This window comes from Nothoprocta perdicaria, unplaced genomic scaffold (assembly GCF_003342845.1).
Source record: "Nothoprocta perdicaria isolate Ctin4 unplaced genomic scaffold, notPer1 scaffold_291, whole genome shotgun sequence".
Taxonomy (NCBI): domain Eukaryota; kingdom Metazoa; phylum Chordata; class Aves; order Tinamiformes; family Tinamidae; genus Nothoprocta; species Nothoprocta perdicaria.
This window is the reverse complement of record NW_020455523.1, coordinates 275,075-295,940: the sequence shown is the minus strand read 5'-3', so window position 1 is coordinate 295,940 and position 20,866 is coordinate 275,075. Positions and strand designations below refer to the sequence as shown.

At 45.2% G+C, this 20,866-nt stretch overlaps 1 protein-coding gene across 1 annotated transcript; it reads right to left on the bottom strand.

The window, feature by feature from the left end:
- Positions 1–943: 943 nt before the first annotated feature.
- Positions 944–20,291, bottom strand: BMPR1B (bone morphogenetic protein receptor type 1B). Its single transcript, XM_026041763.1, has 10 exons — positions 20,136–20,291; positions 13,689–13,791; positions 12,954–13,056; positions 9,290–9,386; positions 8,443–8,581; positions 4,844–5,036; positions 4,194–4,491; positions 2,132–2,307; positions 1,885–2,015; positions 944–1,087 (listed from the first exon to the last, which is right to left on the bottom strand). Exons 1-10 carry the CDS (start codon positions 20,276–20,278, stop codon positions 962–964), a joined length of 1,509 nt encoding a protein of 502 aa, XP_025897548.1. The 5' UTR covers positions 20,279–20,291; the 3' UTR covers positions 944–961.
- Positions 20,292–20,866: the final 575 nt, after the last annotated feature.

The window sequence follows — 20,866 nt, the reverse complement described above, 5'->3', positions numbered from 1 at the left end:
CATTAATTTTTCAAACAGGAAATTCCTTCAGGGAGCACCARAGCTGCACTCTAATTACATTTACCCAGAGAAGGGGGGAAAGGCGCAGTGCACAGACGCCAAGGCTAACCGCGGCGCATCGCTTGCGCCAATGCTGACGATTCGAGCTGCACGTGCAGCAACTTACATCCAGATGGGGCTAACATCCGGGCTTACATCCGACGCAGAGGAAGGGGCCACGCGCGGCTCCCTTGCAGCTCGGCTCCACGTCACCACGTGGGCCGCGGGTTCCGCATCCCGGCGCCACCGCCGAGACGCCTCCTAGCAGGGCTGCAAACAGCTACGGGAAGAAATAAATCAGACCGTGAAACGAAAGGCAAACGGAACGGAGCCGTGCGTGTCCTCCGGTTCCTGGGCATCCTGCGTGACGAGGGGCTGCCCCGCGGGAGGCCGCGACTGGGACTCGGCAGCCCGCCTCTGACAGCAGCAACTCGCGGGGCGCTGGCTATGGGGCAGGTAACACTGCAGGTGGCTCCCTGTGTGGCTCCTCCGCGCTGCCCAGGCTCCCTCCCTCCGCTTCCATCAACGCTCGAGTGCAACGGTCTCTCTACARACGAGAAAGTCACTTGGCCTGTGTTTGTTTTTCTCAGCGCAGTTTCCTCCAATTCTTAACGTAACGATATACATCTTTTTCTTTTAACTTCTAACCCAAGCTTTTATTTTCATAAAATTTAAAGCAGTATCTCCTTTTAAAACAATCAATAATAATAACAATAATAATAATAACAATAAAATAATAAGCGGCTTTCACRGAAAGCAACCTTAGACCCGTTAGTCCAACTGCACGTGCCCGTGCAGACACGGGCAGCGGAGAGGCCTCCTCGCTGGGAGCCCCGGCCCCCGGGGCTGTCCCTCCTGCCGGGGCCGCTCTCCCGGGGGGCTCTCAGGAGGGCGGCGGCGGCGCGGGGGGCGAGCGGCGGCGTCAGAGCTTGATGTCCTGCGACTCTGACATCTTGGCGAGCGTCTTCTTGACGCGCAGGGCGGTGAGGCGCGACGCGGGGCTGTGCGCCCAGCACTCCAGCATCAGCTTGCCCATCTGGCGCAGGCACTGCGGGCGAGCGGGCGAGAGCGCGTCGCGGCCGGCGGCCCTCGCGCATCGGGCGCGCGGGACGCGGCAGCTGCGCTAGTGCTCGTGGCCACCCCTCCGCTCCTCCCCGCCGGCCACCCAACCCAAGCACCTTCCTTACCTCCCCTCTCCCAAACGCCTGCAGCAAACCGCACRGGCGCTACAGGTGAGACTGGAAATTCAGTGGAATGAGCTGGGCTCCAGGGAAAGGGCTCAGCAGGAACATGCGGCCTTCCCAGCCCTTCTAGGGCTTCCCCCAGCAGCGGATTTTGCCAACAAGTCCCAGCTAGGCCATTCTGATCAGYTGCAGGACACCTGGTTAAGTCCTTCCCACACAGGCTGCTCCTGCAGGTCCTGAGTCTCCTGAGGAGGTTGTTTTATTTTTCCCTGGCATTYCCCAATTGCCTACAGCTCACGGGATGGGAATCTTCTACCTATTTGCAGAATATTCACCCCAATCTGCTGTTCCCAAATGTGAGCTGCCTCCTGCTCTCGCCAAAGCCATTACAACATTACACTGTACCAGTTAGCTTGATTAACGACTCCTCCACAGCACCATGACAAGAGTCAGCCAGTTTGCCTGTCGCRCATCCTCCACTCACCTGCAATCCCCAACGCCTGACTTGGCTGCACTAGAGGTTCCCAGCTATTTGGGCAGGGCGCAGATGCCCCCTCACGCTGCAAACACCCCAGTCTTACACTGCAAGGCGTTTTCTCGGTCTTACCCTCTGGCCCTCGCACGCGTAAGGCACAGAGCTAGGGCACGCGAGGGACGGTACCTCATCGCTGCTCCACCTGTTGGGGAAGGACGGGCGGAGCCGCTTGATGCACACGATCTCCCGCATGTCCTCGTACGAGGGGTCGCTGGGCACCACGTCGTGGTAGGGCAGCTGGTATTCCTCCACGATGCCTGGCAAAAAGGCACGGCACGACGTGCCCGTCACGCGCCGAAGACGCCAGCCCCTGTCCTCCTCCCTCACGCAGGCGCTTCCCCAGGAAACGCTTCGTCTAGGCCTGATTCTTTACCTCCCGACACGCATCTCCTTGCGATCTCCCAGAGGATGAGCCCAAAACTGTACATGTCGGCCATGATGTACGACTGGAAGTGGTTTCTGTTCAAGCTCTCGTCCAGCACCTCGGGGGGCATGTAGCGCTTGGTCCCTACACGCGTGTTGGGAGGAATGTCCACCTCGTTGGTGTCGCTGGAAGACAAAAAGAATGAAGTAACAAAAAGCAGACGAGGCATCAGGTGTGCAACAAAGCAACGCTCAAGGAAAGCGGCGTGGATGTGAGCACTGGCAAATTCAAACCACATCCAGGCTGGAGCAAGGTCAGAAGCCAGGTGATCTTAGTGAGCAGTTCTTGCAGGGAAAGGCTCCGGACCCTTCCATCAAGACTCCCCTACCTCGGGCAATGCTGAGCATTCCAAGGCACAACTGCACTGGAGATGAGGCTCACCAGGGATGCTGTAACATTCGGGAAATTTCATCGCCATTAAGCTAAACTGCTGGTGATAACAATCAACTCTTCATTAAATGCTGCTTCCTTAACATACTCTGCCTCCTAATGCTCTAGTCTTAACAATTAATGGGGGAGACTAAATAATTGGGGACCATAATTCAACTCTTCTCAATCAGACCTGCAGGGAGAAGGAGTTTGGCCAACTTATTGTAAAATCCTGGTCACCTATCAGTCATATCCCAAGAGTAAAACTTGCAAAAAAATAGTGAAACAAATCTTTCCACATTCCCAATCAGTAATATACATCTGCTGGTATATGCGTATATATGTATATATGCACGCATATGTGACATGTAGAGATATATATCCACATATGCATGATAGACATATGTGTGTATATGTGTTTATATATTTTCTGGTTTATATATTGTAATAACACATGCTCATATATTTATAATTAAAATATTTTTACATTTGTGTGTGCATGTATTTTCAAGCATATGCACACATGTATACAGACATATATGTGTGTATATACATGCATATATACACATACATGTATACAGACATATATGTGTGTATATACATGCATATATACACACATACACACATCTGTTGTGAGCAACACTTGGCAGTTTCTGTTCTCATTTCATACCCAAGAAATGTATTACTGTATATTTGCCAGGCAAAGTCCACCTGGAAAGGGCAAACTGCATTCCCTGAAACTTTTACAGCAAAGGGCATATTTCCAAGCTGTTGTTTTTCTTCCCCAAAGTAAAATTATTTCTTTCTCATCTCCCAGAGGAAGGCCAGGTTCATAAAGGAAAAGCTTCACCAAGGCACCTGACTGAGGAGTGCGAAGAGCACATAAAACTGCCTTGACTCACACTCTGAATAATTTCAGTTCAAGATCCTGTACAGAGCAGTTTTTTCCTGTACTTCAGGGAACCCACATTTTCAAAGCTGACCTCTGAGACCAAAACCTTCACTTTATTGTCCATGTTTCTGAGCTCAGCAATATCACAGGATTTTGAACATACACCTGCAGCAGGAACAGGCCTGGGAACTCCAGCTCCTTTCAAAGGGAGCAAACAGCTGCCAGATAGCAATGACTTCTTTATGAATCCCAGGAGTGAGCAAGTTCTACTTCTCTGGTCCTTCTAAGTTGTTTAAACACATAACCATTTTTAAAAATCAAATTTAAAAGCCATTTCAAAAATCAAATCTGTACCTCAGCAATTTGATTTGTAGGAAATGAAACAAAACACAGCTCAAGTGGGGTGCTTTTCAATAAATCCCAATTTGTGGCATGTGCCAATGATTAATATTGTTCTGTATAAACTGCGAGTGAATTATTGAGAGATGAGGCAAGCTTCACAGACAGGCTTAGGGAGATGCCTCCCACTGGCCAGCACTACGTCCCTTTGGCGTGTGGCAAGAGTACCTGGCTGATAGGGAGCAGAGCTGATGGAAACCAAAGTGGTTATAGTAAATGCAAATAATGATCTCAGCTATTACAGAGCTATCGCTTATGTATATGTTTGTGTTTGCATATAGATACACACACACACACATTCAATAAGCAACCAATCTGCCTCRTTTCTGTGCTATTCATTAGGGCACTCACCTAATGAATTTAACAGCTAAGCCCAGATCTGCTATACAGCAGGTTCCGTTCTTCTTGACCAGGATGTTCTTGCTCTTGAGGTCCCGGTGGGCGATGGCCGGCTTGCCTTGGGTGCTGAAGATCTCCGTGTGCAGGTGGCACAAGCCGCTCACCGAGGAGTAGGCCAGCTTCAGCATGGCCTTGGTGTCCAAGGTGGTGGATTTCAGGTAGTCGTAGAGTGAGCCGTTCTCGTGGTAGTCCGTGATGAGATAGAGCTGGGTCCAGGAGCCCGTACCTTTAATGTCTGCAGCAATGAATCCTGCCCCAAAGGAAACATCTACACATTAATGCCTCCCATGGTCTTCTCCAATGAACCACCAGCCGTGGCAATGGAATTATTTTAGCCCCATATCCACTCGCTTTTATCTGCCCTCCATGCAGCCACGCCGACGTTGCTATAGGCAATGCGCCCTTCTGCATGCACAAGGGCAGCCTCCAAAGCCAGGGATCTTCAACGGCACAGGATTCCTTAGCACATCTTCCCTTTGAAAGGTGCTGCATGGCTAATTCGGGCAGCCAAGCACATAGGAGAGGACATCGGAGCGCAACAAATACCAAACAAAGCTTAAGAAACCTGCAACTATCAAATCGTTATCTTCAATTTCACTCACCAAGAATATTTTCGTGCCTCATCAGGACGGTTTGGTAGATTTCTGTTTCTCTGAACCAGCTGGCCTCCTCCGTGGTAAAGAACACTTTCACAGCTACTTTTTCTCCGCGCCACTTTCCCATCCAGACTTCTCCGTAGCGACCTTTTCCAATCTGCTTCACCATCTGAATCTGCTTGGCTATGGTCCTCTGAACCTGCAAAATCCCAGGACGTGCGGGTTAGGCACAAAGTGTTCACCTTGGTGCTTCCTCCTCTCCTTTCCGCACGAGGTCCTGGTGAGAACAGACACTGATTTCTGATACAGCAGCTCCCATTTCCCACAGCAAACAGTTGTAAGCAAAACAGGAATGCTCTTAAACGCTCAACRCCCTTGATGTCAAGGCCAGGACTAAGAACTACCTAAGGTTGCTCAGTGCTCCATAACTACCAAAAGTCCTGAAAGCAGAGGACTAGGAACCATTTCCTGCAGCCCAACCCACCTAGTGATGACGGCTGAGGAGCATCTTCAGAGGTCACCTCCTCCTGCTTCCCTGTGGCCAGTTCAACCCACAGGACTCCCCAAGGTTCTCAAAGACTGTAACCTCACAGACTCTAGTATGGTTTCTTCTTTCTCTAAGAACTTTTAGCTCCAGATAGAACCAGGCTATCGGCAGAATCAGGACTAGTGCAAACTGAGGGTTTTGCCCCCACACGTAAACGACTCTCAAGGACCATCTTGTAGCGTGTTTGTGCTGAGTCCCTATGAAACTATATTGGCKCCATGTAAAATTGTATTTTTGCAGTTGTGGTTGACAAAGTGAAATAACAAAAAAAAAAAAATTTTTGAAAAGCACTGGCTTCCTTCGCTGTCTCATGGAATTGCAGTGGAAACTCCTCATTTTCCCTGCAATCCCCAGCATGGGAAGCACAGGCCAGCGATGCAGGAGCGCCACAGCCCCACGGATGTATCAAGGAATACTCAGATAAGATCCCTTATCAGTTTTGTAAATACATTACTGGGTTTCAGATTAGTCATCTAGAGATGAMTAACGTTCAGTGGCATTTATGTAAAATTATTCCAGAAGGTTTTTTTTTTTTATTTATTTGCTTCCATTTAAACAGGATCCCATTTTTTCACCAATATATTATGAGACTTCCAAGATGGTGGCTTCAGTGCCATTATTTTTGATTAACATCAGTGAAAGCCAAGAGCAGAGCTTAGCCCTAATTCTTAAAACTGATTTATTCTCCTTTATACTCTCATATAGTGATTGAACAATTGTTATATTACATTGGAATTTTGCTTTAACATTTGGTAATGCAATTTTAGCATTGTTGCTTTCTATTTTGCCCATTTTAAAAATGCATCCTGAACAATAACGCAGTTACATCAAATAACTTAATTTGTGCAAATATATGTAATGGCATCATAAAGCACATGAAATTACAATACTTAATGATGAAAAGTTCCTTATTAAATTACATTAAGAAAATGAAAAACACATTTCTGTTATAGGTTTTCAGGCAGCAGAATGCTATGTGAAGGGCCTTAACCTGGTTTCCTCTTGTTAGAATGGGTCAAATGATTTATTAAGAATTTTTTAATTTTTAACTTTTTTTTTTTTTAAGGAATTTAGCTCTTTGGGGGGGCTGATAAGCTGGTTGCGTTTTTTAAACACAGTTGTTAATCAAAATTGTGTTGGATGAATAGATTTTATAAGCCAGGTGAATGATGTGCCTGTGTGAATTATTCAGAGTGCTTTTTTGATTCCCTTCCAAATCCGCATTTTGCTGCTCGTGCTCTGTGACCAGCCAGGTAAAGTTTCACGGCCTTTTGTCTCCCCTCTTACCAACTAAGTCTACTTCTRCCAAAGCTTCTCCACCTTCTGTTTTACAGCCAAATAGGGAGGAAATTCACCCAAACGAGCCTTTTTGCACTACAACATCTTTCTAACAGAGAATGCGAGGGCTCCTGCTGGGATGCAGCCCACTGAAAAGCAAAATTCCTTGCAGGAGGAATGACAGAAACCTGGTGAAAAGGCAGGATGTGCACTTTGCAAGTGGGTAATAGCTCGAGAAGAAAAGCCTGCTTGCTGAATGGCAAGGTATTGATAACAAATTGATGTTTTGTAATAAATTTGTGGCTTGCTTTCCTGAAGTAGTAACATTGAATGTTTCATGCCTTGAGTAAGAAATAATGATGGTCATTTTTTGGTCTTGATGACCATCATTGATGGTCATCAAGAAATGATGATAGGGCATTTTTAATAGGCACTTTGCTTTACACTCGTTGCAGGCACAGGCCCATACGTAGCAARCGATGCATTTCTGGTGGCTCTTGGCTTAATAAATCAAAAGCTCTCATTAGGAAAGGTCCTCATTCCCGGACAGGATCCCTCCCTTTCCATGCTGCCGCAGGGACATCCCGATGGGAGGCCACAGAGCCTTAAAGCCTCTGTTCCAATTGCCAACACTTCCCTTGACAAATAAAAATGACCACAGATTTTCCATGCTTAGGCCTGGCCATCAAGCCCATGCTTCAGGTTCTCTTTTTTTTTTTTTTCTCCCCCTCAATGGCTATGGCTACCGTCAGAAAATCATATTAAAAATAATAAGTTAGCACTTCATTTAAGTGAGAACCTGGGCACTTATTCCTACTAGAACAAGTTCAAAGGTAAGTCAGATTTTAGCCAGTTGTTCTTTTTGTTTGTTTCATCTTAAGGAATTAAAAAATTTCCTCCTTTATTTCATCTTTAATATGGAGGGGGGAAAAAAAAAAGATCTGAGGGGAAAAAAATAGTGCTTAAATACTTGGAAACAGGACAACATCTGCTTGTTGCCTCAGATTGCTGCAAACAAGCAGGTTTGGAAGACAGAAGGAACATACAGTTYCTGAAAAATGAAAATAAAATCTTTTTTTTTTTCTGGAGCAATATTTTAAAGAGTCTGTTTTTCCTTCACTGCTGAGAAGTGTTAAAAAACTAAAACTGTGGTAAGCAGAAGCCTTTTGTTACAGAATGTAAAACTTCTGCCTTTTCACCATGCGAGCTCAGGGGTCTTGGAGCCGGTTCAGAAATAATGATAAACTGCACTCCGTTCCCAATGCCTTTAACCTCCGAGATTACCACAGTACAAGGGAAATAATTTGTTCTTGACTTCTGAATGCAAAGTGAAGTCCACACATAAAAAGGCTGCAGGTTTGATGAATTACAGTTCCTTTTCTATAAAGGCTGCATGTCGGTGTTTGAAATGCTATTGTGTTGGACATAAAAAGCATGAAAATGGGACTGCAGGCCAGACGCTGTCCTTTCCACTGGGGGAAAGCCCAGTGTGAGGTCCATTAATCTGAATTTATGCTATGATATCTGAGCTAGGCACTTATCCTATGTCATCTGAGCTAAGAACTAAGTGCTGAAGTAAAAAAGTTAAGCTTTTTTTGGCCTAGCCTATGTGAAATAAGAGTCCCTGGTTCTAAATTGTTTTCCAGCTTAAATATTTGCCATTTCTAGGGAGGAAAAGCCTAAATAATCTGTAYATACAAATATAAGTCTCATTTTTTCCTCCACTCAGGCCTTTCCTCTGCCTTTTCAGCACAGCATTAAAATCATATTTGTCTCTTACCAGGAGAGGGAGCCCRGAGCCGCTGCCAGAGCTCTGCGACTGCTCGATCAGATCCTTCAGGGATTCTCCCGGCGGGATGTAGGTCTCGTCCTGCTCCAGCCCGATGCTGTAGCGTGGCCGTGTCTCCTGCCTCTTGTACCTGCCATGCAGGGGACACGGGAATTAAGTTTAATGGATCTATTTGCAGGGTGTGTTGGGCTCACTAGCCAGTATGCTCAGCTTGGTTTTCACCGAACTGCTTGGTGCTCTGGACCACAGAACTCAATGCAACCTGATATATGTTTGCATATCAAGAGGAGTGCATTTGTTTTGAGGAAGTAAAATATGTTTAAAACAACCAGCGTAAATACCCTGTTTTATTTCACTGAATGCAGTGGGTCTTTTATGAGCAAGAGGAGGTATGATAATGGATCTGGGACTAATTAAACAAGTGAGGAATTATTTAAATATACTGTATGTATGACAACATTCTAGCTGCACTTACTTACCCTTTTGCTCYCTTCTCTTTTTGGGGATTACCTCTTCACTGTGTGAAGAGATTTAGAGGGCCTAGGTTTATCTGCTCTGTAACAAACTTCACCCTGTGACATTTTTCAGCTTCAGCAAAGAAAAATCTGTGCTTTTGCCTGAAAGGCTTTTTAGGAGGCCAGGCAAAAGACACTATATGAAATACATCACAGCAGATATTCTTAAGACCGGTGTGAATAAAAYAGGCATTTGTTTTCCACAACAAAATCACAGTTTTGTTTTTATTTAACTTTCACCTTAAATTTTTATGTCTGATGTCCATGAGAAAGATCAATATTATGAAGAATGTTTACCATCTGGTAAAATACTCTTTCTTTACCTGAAGTAGCAGAATATGATAATAAGCACCAGAAGAATACTGCAAACAGTCACTGATATCAGCAAGGCCTTGTGGTGAATATTTCCTTCAGCAAAGTCTGGAGTTTAAAAAAAAATAAAAACAAAGGAAAGAAAGTTTGGAAAGGTGGAAAATGGAAAAGGGAGGTGGTACCAAGTCAGCAACCAAAGACACACATGACTTAGGAAGACTTGATCAGTGCAGTTTTTATTTCCCTTGTAAAATACTCTGCAAGATATTCCCGGTTTAAAAGGTCATCTTGTTGGCACTTCAGTGGCCACAGCAAAACAGGCAACATGCAAGGGCCTCTTTGCTTGCGTAGACCTTGCCAGRGCACAAAACCCTCATTAGTAAAGCCGGGACCTTGCCCTGAAGGGCATCTCTCTCGGGCTCTGAACGAAGAGYTGATTAGTGAAGGCAAAGGAAGACCTACAGCTCTGGGTTTTAACCTCTTTGATCAAGTGGGACATACAAAAATGATGGCCACTATCCTACATCACTTTTATGGGCTGTGGACCTGCCAAACAGCTTATATTAAAAAAAAGAGGTAGCTGCATTTATGCTAGCAGGGAAGCCACCACATAGTCCTCAAGAACGCAGACCACGTGTTTACGTGTAAAGTAAACAATGGGAAATGCCTTTGCATAAAATTTCTCGGCAAAGAGACCTCGTGCTGTTCTTCTTTAAAGCCCCAAGTCCTGGCATTTCCATGGGCAGCAGAAGAGACCTCTCTGTCCCGCATCCTCCTGCTCTAGGAGCCCATCCCTGTATCCCTGTCAGCTCCTCCGGCCGCAGCACCGTTCCCTTGCGGATTTGCAAGGGTAATGAGACAYGGAGCCTCCTCGGGGACCCGGCGGGCGCTTTTCCTTTTGAGCTCTGGTTTCCCTGTCCCTTTTGCCCGCAGCTCTTTCCTCCCACCCACAACACCGCTCACCTACGGGGGCACCTTTTCACGGTGTGCTCATGTTCCGGGCTGCCCTCCCCTGCTCTGGGAGCGCTAACTACATAAACACACAGGAGGCGGCCGGCGCCCTTGAAAGGGGACCCGGCACGATGGCTATCGGGGGAACACGATACTCGGGGCTGCCCCTCGCCGAGCACACGCTCGTGAAGGCGCAGGCCGTGGTGCAGGGATGGTCCGCATGGGATGGGTTTGAGGGGAGGATGGGCTCTCCTGAGGGATGGCCTCCATGGGGGAYGGGCTCTCCTGAGGGATGGCCTCCATGGGGTGGGGCTGAGGGGAGGACGGGCTCTCCTGGTGTGCTGAAGCGGCCGCATGCGCGCAGGCCCCGTCGCGCCGCCATCCATCACGAGGGCGGCAGGCCGGCCGGCCGCCAGACACGGCAGCACCAGCGCTGCGGCTCGCACGGCTCTCCCTCAGCGCGGGCTCTCCCTCAGCRCGGACGGAGCGCTCCCCAGGCCACCATTGCCAGGAAGATCCCTTATTGTTTAAAATAGAGGTGTCCTTTCAGATCCAACTGGGATTCTCATTTCCTCAGCAAGACAGATGCAAGGCTGGGGACAGGGCTTTACAGCCTCCCTAGGGTACTACCCTGCTAGGTCTGCAACTAGGATAAGATTAAAATTTAAGCTTAGCTGTTGCTACCTTCTTCCACCTCGCTCAAGAGAGCCTTGCTGCAACCATGTGCTAATTCTCCCAATTTGCACCAAAGTGGTGCTCCTTTCTTTCCACGGAGAGAGGGCAAAGCCCCCATTCCAGCACATGCCAGATCTRGAAAAACGCTCTCAGGGTGCAATTTCCTTGCCTTAGTAGGTGTTACCTTGGTAATTTGCAGTTCAGCAACCTCTGACCCGCAGCTGGATGATCTCTGTGTCCCTTGAGAGAWGAGCCTGGACATAAGTTCACCAGAAGCAAACTTTCTTCTGTTCTTAAATGCTGAGTAGCACACAATTTTACTCAAGGAATCCTAAAGGTTGTGAGGTTGTTTCTATTAGCTTGTTTTAAGAGGTTTTTTTTTTTTTTTCCTCTCCTCTACAGCTCACAGTTGATGTTAAATTGGATTAACAATTCTAATAGCATTCACTAAATTGTACCCTAATTTTAAAAATCTCCAGCAGAAGAAATGATCACAGCCACAGTGCTGGCAATACTCAACACACAGCATTTGTGCAGGATTGCAGCAAGGATCTTTAATTTAAACTACAACTTTTCCCTAAGCTTTTACACTAGGACATAGCAGTGGCAAATTAAAACAGGTCTGCCACCAGGCAGGACATAAATAGTTGCATAAAACCTTGGTGAAGGTGCTAATTTCAGTCCTGTTCAGGCATATTTTATGAAGTATTTTCTGAAATGTATTTCCCCAGCACACTAACGGACAGGATACTACTATTGCAGGGCTCATTTCAAACAAGAATCTTCAGAACACGTTGAATGAATACATGGCCTTTTGCTTGTCATAACACAGCAGACAACTTTGCAATATGAAGCAGCTAGAGTCCTGTTCCAACACTATAAAATTATTCTTTCAACAAATACTCTCTCTGCTGTTTAATGGGTCTGCCAACACAGTGCCCAAGTGATGCTTTATTTACTCATTACAGGCACAGAGCAAACCCAAAAATCTATACAAATAGTGTCTGTCACTAGCAAAAGCTTTTTTTTATTGCTTTGGATACAAGCAGCAAACAAGACAGCCAGATAGCTAAGAGCTTAGTTAGGCAGATACCTTGTTTTAGACATATTTGTTCCATATTTTTAAATGGTTTTTAAGTTGGAATTAACTCAGTCAGGAACATGAAATCATGGCATCATTTTGAAAACTGAAATGACATTTATTGATACACTAACGAAGTGTGAACAAATACTGACTTCCTTTCAAAGCTTCTCTCTCTCCATCCAAGGAATTAAAAAAAAAAAACACCTGGCATATTGGGAGACCAAATTTTATGAGGCTTGACCGACTTAACAGCTTGTAGCAAATATTTACATATTAGCTTCCACAGACCTGATTCTGCAGCCCATCTAYGCAAAATTTCATAGATGTGAGAGGAACTGCTAGTATGCACCAAGTCTCTCTCTGAGCATGCATTTGGGGATCTGCTGTTGGTGTGAGGGTGCATCCGAGCACAGATTTAGATTTTGGAGCCACCAGAAGTGAATGCAACGATTACAGATTTACTTGCAAGCTTGAACTGATTCTCACAGACTCAACTCCGTGGTGGGGATTGTGGTCAAGGCCAAGATTTTGCTATGGGAGAACGCTACTTTTGCTTAGAAACCACCATTTTTAAAATACCCATTTTGCAACACTCAGCCAAATTTGCTGCAGCAACTTTCAGACATAAATAATTAAGACAAGCTACAACCTAACGCAAGTCTTACCTGGAATCCATTAAGTTAACACATTTCCATTTGTTCCCAGACAACAAATTAATAAAAATCACTGCATGACCCTACACTCTATTTTAAGTTATGTCTGGTCTCAGACGTGTCCGACAGAAATTACAAGGGAGTTATGAAAAACTGCCACAACTGATAGACTATTTAATACAGTTGATCTTTCTAACCATGCACCGTTGGTGGGGAGCTTTGCTTTTGGCATTGCTTCTGAGTTGCAAAGAGCAACAGGATATAACAGCAGGAAAAGATYATTTGGGGGCTGAATTTACCTCTTGCCCTTACCTCTGTTTTTCAGGGGCGGCAGTGTAGGGTGAAGATGTTTGTTACAGTAATCTTGACCCGTGCAGCATTCAATCGATCTTCTTTGGTGTGGAATGGGAGTGTCCTGCAATGAAAAACGTCATAGAAAACACAGTAATCACCTACGGAGCCCAGGGACACTGTCGTTCTGGTGCTTCAGAGAAAAGTGTGCTTGTCAAGTGGCTTGTGGTCACTAACACACTTCCAGGTTGTTGGAGCAAGCATTTGTGCCACCAGAAACACTTCATCTAAATCAGCAAGAGATGAGTTCATCCTTTGGCTATTTCTGTCGATGCCCCTATGCTGCAGAAAGGCTCTACTGACTCTAATRGCATAAGACAGAGCTCTGACAGTTACATATGTGCATGCGTTGGAGTTATGTTATATAAGTAAGTTAAGTAGCGTATTCAAAATAGTTTATCTGGACTAATACAAAAATTGCTGGGTGGATTAATTTACCTGTCATGAGAACATGTACTCATATAAAATCATCCACGCTTTACTGTAGAGAGGTTGAGTGCTTCAGAGGCATCTGCCCAAACACTTTCTATTCCTGCAGCAAGCTTTGCTTCAAGACAGGTGATTGGGGGACTCTAAATGAATCCCCTGCATCAAAAAACCCATACCCAAGGGAACTGCATGTAAGGCATAAAGGTTGCACTTCACTGAAAGCTGCCAACAAGTCAAACAAAGTGGAGGCAGGAAAGGCCTTCTTACCCGGCACTGGAAGTCTGAACCCTCTAATCCTAGACATCCCTTGGTGACTAAATGTCCACCGGCCTCATCTTCTTCTATGATGGTGAAGCAGTAGCCATCAGTGCTGAGGAGTGGAATAAAAGAACGAATGAGGAGTGTTTGTTTGTCTTTTTCAACATGAAAAACATGCTGCTAAAGAGAGTCTACAATGCTGTTTCTTTGCCATGCACTCCCATCATTAACAAATCAACATATGTCCTCCAGCAGCACGACAATATCCAAAGAGCTGRAGTACTGTGGCACATATGGAAAAAGGCAGGCTAAAAGATGAAGGTGCCCAGGGCAACTCGTTGCAATGCAATTTAACAATAAATGACTTTTCCATACACAAAGAAGGCTGTGCCTCAAACTGACACATCTCCCCTCCCAACACTTCTTAGTAATAAGACATTTTAATTTTCTGTAATTGCTTATAGGCACTACAGTGTTCAGACTTTGGAGACCTATACGGCTGCAAGCATCAGTGCTGCAACAGGACTGCCTYGTGCATGAGAATGAAACATGGATACTTACTCCATGGAGGAGACCTAAGAAACAAACATTTCTGAGATATTTTGAGATATTAACAGTAAAGTGCTATTAAGGGTGATTTGTGATACCTGTTTTAAACATAGTGCAAGCTGCAACACTCTTGTGTTYGAGTCCTTGAGTTATCATCAACACCCTTCATAACTGTTTACATGGCTTATAAGCCTAAAGTGATCCGTAATGCTTCCGTTTACAAGAATGTGCCCGGCCGAGGACAAGTATCCTAACAGATGGTGAGATGGAGCTGGTGATAAATGTCCTTCCTTGACGAAGGTCAAATGCCTGAGCACTATGGAAAGAAGGGGTGGAGGGCACAAAAAGAGCGGCTGCGTTTTACTGGGACTGCTGTACAATAATTTTAGTCCTCTGAGGGGGACATAAAACGACTAACTCGCAAGAAGGGGATCCAAAAATAAACTAAAAACTCTCTAATACGAGACATGTAAGTTGCATAAAAATAATATACTCCGCTGTTTCCCCAGCAAAACAACACTGGTTATTATGTTCTGTGAACATATTTCAGAAGAGAGCACACAAACACAGTTAAAAAAGGKAAATAGAAAGAAAAGAGGATTGGAAAATTTAAACACAGCAAAAGTTCAGGTGATTTGCTCCTCTCTTGAACAAGAGGAAAGCCTGGCAGAACAGCAGCAGCAAAGAGCATGGAGCCACAGGAAAAGAGGGGCACTCTTCCACACTGGCTGGCTAAACACAATTTGCAAGTATTAGCTACGGTACAGACAGATCCTGGATAGGATCACGTCAAGCATTTGCTGCGGCATCTTTCTATATTAGCGGTGCAGGGTCTAGCCACAGTAAGCTTATTACTTCAAATAATAATCTATCACCCGTTATTGACTGCTGGGCCTGAAAAGTAACCGGGGGTACGTTACAAATTACTTTCTCGGAGAGAGAAGTGATGACTTCTGCCCTTCCCTGACATTGTGCATGCGAGTAGGGCCAAGGAGACAGCAACCACCTCGACTGCACTGCCCCAGCTTAAGATAGGAGCGGCGGGATTGCCAAGGAGAGAGACTRTAAGGAATCCATTAGAGCAGAATATTATATTAGATTAGATTTTATTTGTTTGCATGGTGCCTTTGATTCAAAGTAATGAGTTCGTTTAACCCAGGGGAGAGAGCAACAAAACAATAAATTGCAATCGAGACGCAAAAATGAACTGCACAGCTAACGGTCCATGGCAAAAATCAGAACAGTCAGGTCTCAAAAGGAAAGGTGGAAGGGGAGAGGGAGGGTCAAATTGTTTGCAGAAGGAGAAGCAAGAAAGTTAGCAGCTTCTTTTCTTATTTTCCCAGCTTGCTAGGGGACACTCATTTTTAGTTCATATTCAAAAATGAGATTTAGGATCCTAAAGAACTTCARTCCCTCTGAAAATTTTATTTCATGTCTAGAAAGACAAATAAAATTAGACTGCATAGAGCAAAATGGAAAAGTCATAAAACTCATGTTTTGTGTAGACACCAGAACAGTAATGAAGGAAAACTGATAAAATTTTAAAAGGGCCTACAGAGCAAAACAAATAGAGGTACTGTTTGCTTATATTGCTAGTGGAAAAACAAGTTAGAGGAAAAAGTTGTCACGCGATATGAAAACCCTTTATTGTACTGAAGAAAACAGGGAGTTCTTGAGGGAAACGCCAAAAGTTGCTGCTATAGAAGGTGCTGCGCCCAGCGCAGCTCCCCGCTGCCCTTGACAGAGCCCTTTGCTTGGTGTCCAGRGAGAGGAACAGCAGCTCTGCAGCTGCCCGAGCAGGTGTCCTCACTGGACAAGGACTATGCCACACCACACAGTGCACACACTACCAAAGTTTCACTGCTGACGGCTTATGGTCCTGCCTGCTATGTGCTCTGGGCAGCAAGGTTGGGYAGAGAATACTTTGTCAAAGTGATGCTAATTCCATCATTTAGTGCCTGTGAAAAATAGGATGGTTAAATAACCTGATGAAAAGGTTTCTTACCATTAATATGAATTGCAGTTACGTCTAAAAGAGTATTTTTGGTCACACCTCCTTTTTGTACAATTTTGGCTGCAGTAACAGAATGAGTTACACCACCTTTACATTTCCATTCAAAGCAGTGTGACATGCACTGATTTTACACTTTTCTTAAAAAATGAACAAAAAACATTAGGCTATGTTATGTACAGAAACCTGGAAGTTCATACAGTTCGGTGAAGTCTGGCTGAATTAAACTAATTGAAAAACTGGCTTAGACTCCCAATTTGTGCCCAGTTCCTGTGTTKTGTCACATCCTTCACCCATGGAAGATGATGAAGGCCAAATTTAGCAGAACCTTCTCTTTGGATACTGTCCATAACAAAGAGCCATGATAAATGCATTGAGTGCAGGCTCATTCTCCACCTCTCCTGTAAAATATAACAAGCAGCTGTGCATCRAAGAGCCTGAAACCGTGTCAAGAACATCATGCAGTTGTTGAACCAAATCCACCTGTGGATGACTGTGCAGCTATCYGGAAGGCAACAGGGATGAAGGGATGGAAGGAGGCAAAAGTGGCTTACAGTGGCCCAGAGCTTCTGGCCACACAAGTCTCCAGCTTCCATCTCGAGGATGGGGCCAGACTATTTTCAGTGTGGCCAGTCCCAGGAYAAGAGGCAATGGGCGCAAACTGAAACAGGGGCAGTTGGGTCTGTGTATGTGGAAGAACCCYGAGTGCACAGCCCTGTTCCCTCACACCAGCCCTCTCTTGAGCAGCTGCCCCTGCTTTTGGTGCCCAGCACATGGGTGGGCTTGACCTCTGCAGGGCTGGAGGCCATCAACTGCAGACATTTTGAGCGAGGGTAGTTTAACACAAGGCATAGAAACCTCAAAAACCTACCAGAATCTRATTTTTTTAATCATCATTCAAAAACAAACCAACAAAAAAACCTACCTTAAATTCCAGCAGATTCAGGACTAAACTCCTATTTAACTGATTTGTGCAGATACGCCTCAAGAAAATGTACCAACTGCCTTAAGTAACTCATTTCATATAGGCTTAGTCTTCTTTTAAAGCTAAAAAGCATTTCCTGTACCCCCCACACACACACCCTGCTCAATGCTGGCAATGTTTTCAGCAGGGTTGCACTGTCAAGAGTGCTTTAACTGGAGCAGTTACTATTATTTCATGCTGAAATAGCAAATAACGTGCATTTGAATCTGTGGTGTTACCCCTAGCTTACTCAAGGGCTGCAGAAGTTACGCAGCAGTAGAAGGAAAGGGGAAATCTGTATCCGAGTGCAGCAGGCCGCCAGAGGATTTGAAACAGATGTGGCTAAGAGTATTGATTTTAAATGTCTAAAGAAGCAATTATGGAGAGGATTTCAAATGGCCACCAGATGTCCTCATTTTTATAAAAAACACTGAGCCTGCTAATGCTGCAGGTTGTACCTGTGAGACCAAGACATGCCCAAGTGGGCCCAAACCAGCACGAGGGCAGGCTGCTTTTCCATGAGGCATCCCTAGTGCTGGCTGCTGCAGGACTTTGCTGCTCCCAGCTTTCCTGCTGCCAGCCTGGCTAGGGGAGGCTGGTGGGAGCCCTSTCTGAGAGCCCCCGAGCCCTCCATGCAACCTTGCTCGGGGTTTTTTCTTTTGCCAGGCTGTGAGCAAGTCCRTTGGTCTTTGGAAAGCTTTCAGGGACTGCATACAGGGGAGGAAGGTGATTCACACAATAGCTTTTAATCTGAAACAGCTTAGCTGTCCTTCGGACAAACACTGAGCAATTGCAATCGCTGCTGTTTGCACTTGAGCATGGGGAAGGCTCTTCTGCAGGGAGGGTAAATGAGAACTCCAGATTGCTTTAAACTCGTGCCAAGAGTTAATCAGGCTCTACTGAAATAGGAAAATAACAAGCTGATTAGTATGATGATCCCAAAATAGAAGGGGGACGAGCAGTCTGTGCTTACCTGAGTGGTCTGAGCCAAATCTTTTAAACCTGGGCTCAATGCAGCTAGATATCTGGAAACCTAATAACTACTCCTTCCCAAAATTAGAGCCAGGACCCCCTTCACACRGTAAGCTCTGTTTTTGCTTTTATCTTTAATGCCAATTTCATAGTAAGGAATGCATGCCAAAATAGGAGATCAAGAGAGCTGAGCAAATGCAGGGAAAACAAGGGCTGCTGTAGCTTGCACTCAGCTGTAGCTCTCATGCATACAGGTAAGGGGAGCTACTGCAGGAACCATTACCAGCTTGGGAAGCACTGCAAAGGTGGGGTATGGGTATTTAATTGCAAGTTTTTCCTCTTCTCTAAACTCTAAAGAAGTTTTGTGGGTTTTTTCCTTCCTTTTCTTCCTTTTTCTTAAGGAAGAGATTGTGCTAGGATGACAGCAGCAACCTGGTAAAGAGCAGAAAATTTGGGTAAAAGGCTAGTCTTGTGACTTCACTTTTCTTGCACTAAAGTGAACAATAGTTTGATGGATAAACTCCAYATTCAGTCCTTAACCCAGATACCTAGAAATTAAATCTACCACTTGAATTACATAGTGTGAGATTAGTGTGTGAAGAGAGAAGTGGTTGCAATTTGCTACTTAACTGCTTGCACATGTCCATACTTGGACACCAATAGTTAAAAAGCAGATTGGGTTTGTGATACTGCATGGGACATCTGAAGACATTAGGTATTTTTTAAAAAGCATCACAGTGAAGGAAACTGCACAAATCTTTTTTAACAGGACATTTGCTCACAGTTCTCAGTCACATTGATTATACTTATTAATGATGACACCCTGTGAAGCACTGGGTAGCATCAGGTCCTGCCCAGCTGGGGTATAAACCTTGTTGGGTGGGTTTCTTAACATGATCCCGTTGTGTTTTCCAATTTGTGGATTAACTATCACCTGCAGCTTGCATGGGTGCATGTGTAAGACAGCCCCTTCCCACAACAGGAAACTGATGGCCGAGTGGGGCTTCCACAGCTTTGCAAGGGGATCTGCAAAGGGGCCACCACATAGCTAGAGCATCAGTTTGGAGGAGGAACGCAATAGAGGAAATACTATTTACAGCTACCATCTGAACTGACATGCTTCAGTGAAACTACAGGCTGAGCAGAACAAAATTAGACTGTGAAACAACACAGAAAAAAACAACAAAATCATCTGCATCTTCAAAATCTTACGGTTTTGTGACCTTTTTGAACACACAGCCTGGAAGAAGTAGCCAGTACAGGTAAAATAGTAGCCTGGTTCATCTCAAAGAGAATCACATTCCAAGCCAGCATGTGCAGCTGGGCAAATACACCTGTGTTGTGCTTGTGGCATTCCCAGATGCCCCCTAACTGTAGCAGCTGATGGTAAATACCCCTGTGATTTTACATGCCCTAAGCCAGCAGAAGGGRTGGCCCTTGAGGAAACAGAACTGAACACAAATGAGAAGTTTACTTTGACCAAGCAGTAAAACACAAGGAAGATTTCTCCTAAGAAAATATTTAACTTCTCCTCAAGAAATAATTTCCCTTTTATCACAGAGGCAAGAAAAAGCAGCACCTTGAAAAGCCTTCAAAAGGTAGTTCAGCTGTAGTAAAGATGAACACAACAGGTTTCTTGTGATAGTTCCGAAGAGTGATCGTGAATTTATAAGCATTCACAATTGTCTACATCCCTATTAAGTCTCTTATTAACTACACAGACATTTTAAAAACATACTCCCACCTCCTGAATATTTCATACMTGGAAAGCTTTTAAGGGTGTAGATATCCTAACAGAAATATAGATGTATAGGTGACATGCCCAAGCAAACGTCATCTTCTACACACAGCATGCAAGCAACTCTCCCTTATATTTTACTGCTAAAAACTAATGGTAACACCCAACCTGAGACATCCCCGGGCCTTCCCGTGCTTCGTGCAGATGATTTATCCCACTCACCTGCAGGTGCTGTTGACCGAGTCCTCAGGGCAATGGTGGTGGCACTGGCAGGACAGTTTCTTCTGCGGCGGGGCAGACGCTGTGCTCTCGCTGTCCTCCCTCCTGCTCTCCATGCTCAGCTTGCCGGAGCTTCGCARGGGCATGTTGTCTAGAAAACTGCCTGGAAAAACAAGACGGGGAAAAAGACACATTTCTAGGCCAGGCCGCAAGACTCGACGAAGGCTTTAAAACAACTGCACCCATCAAACCCGGAGTGGGTGCTTTGCGCCCGGTAAACTGAAGTGGGTATATTTGTTAAAGATCAGTTTTCACTAGGAGCCTCTGCAGTGGTCACCATGGTGTTTGGGGCTTATCGGGCCTCAGTGACATGAGATCGGAGGTGCTGATGTTCGAGCTGTGCCGGGAGGCCGTGCTTTGCCGAGCGCAGAGCACAGCTTGGCTCCCATTGGATTATGTAGGTCAGCTCCTTGGTTACACCTTTGCACTTTCTTTGTCTTGATACTTGGCACGCATCTATAGCCACTGAACCCTATAAAACAGAGTGGAATTTACAGTGCTTAAGACGGGGCAGAATGCAGGCATAAACCCGAACAAAGGTTTGAAAGAAAGTCRTGTTTCTTCAAGTTCTAAATCTCTGCAGAGGCACCTTGTCACTGAACTTAATGGGCATTACTTGGAAAACAAGGAAAAAATAGTTCATTTATAAATATATAAAACACTTGTTATAAACA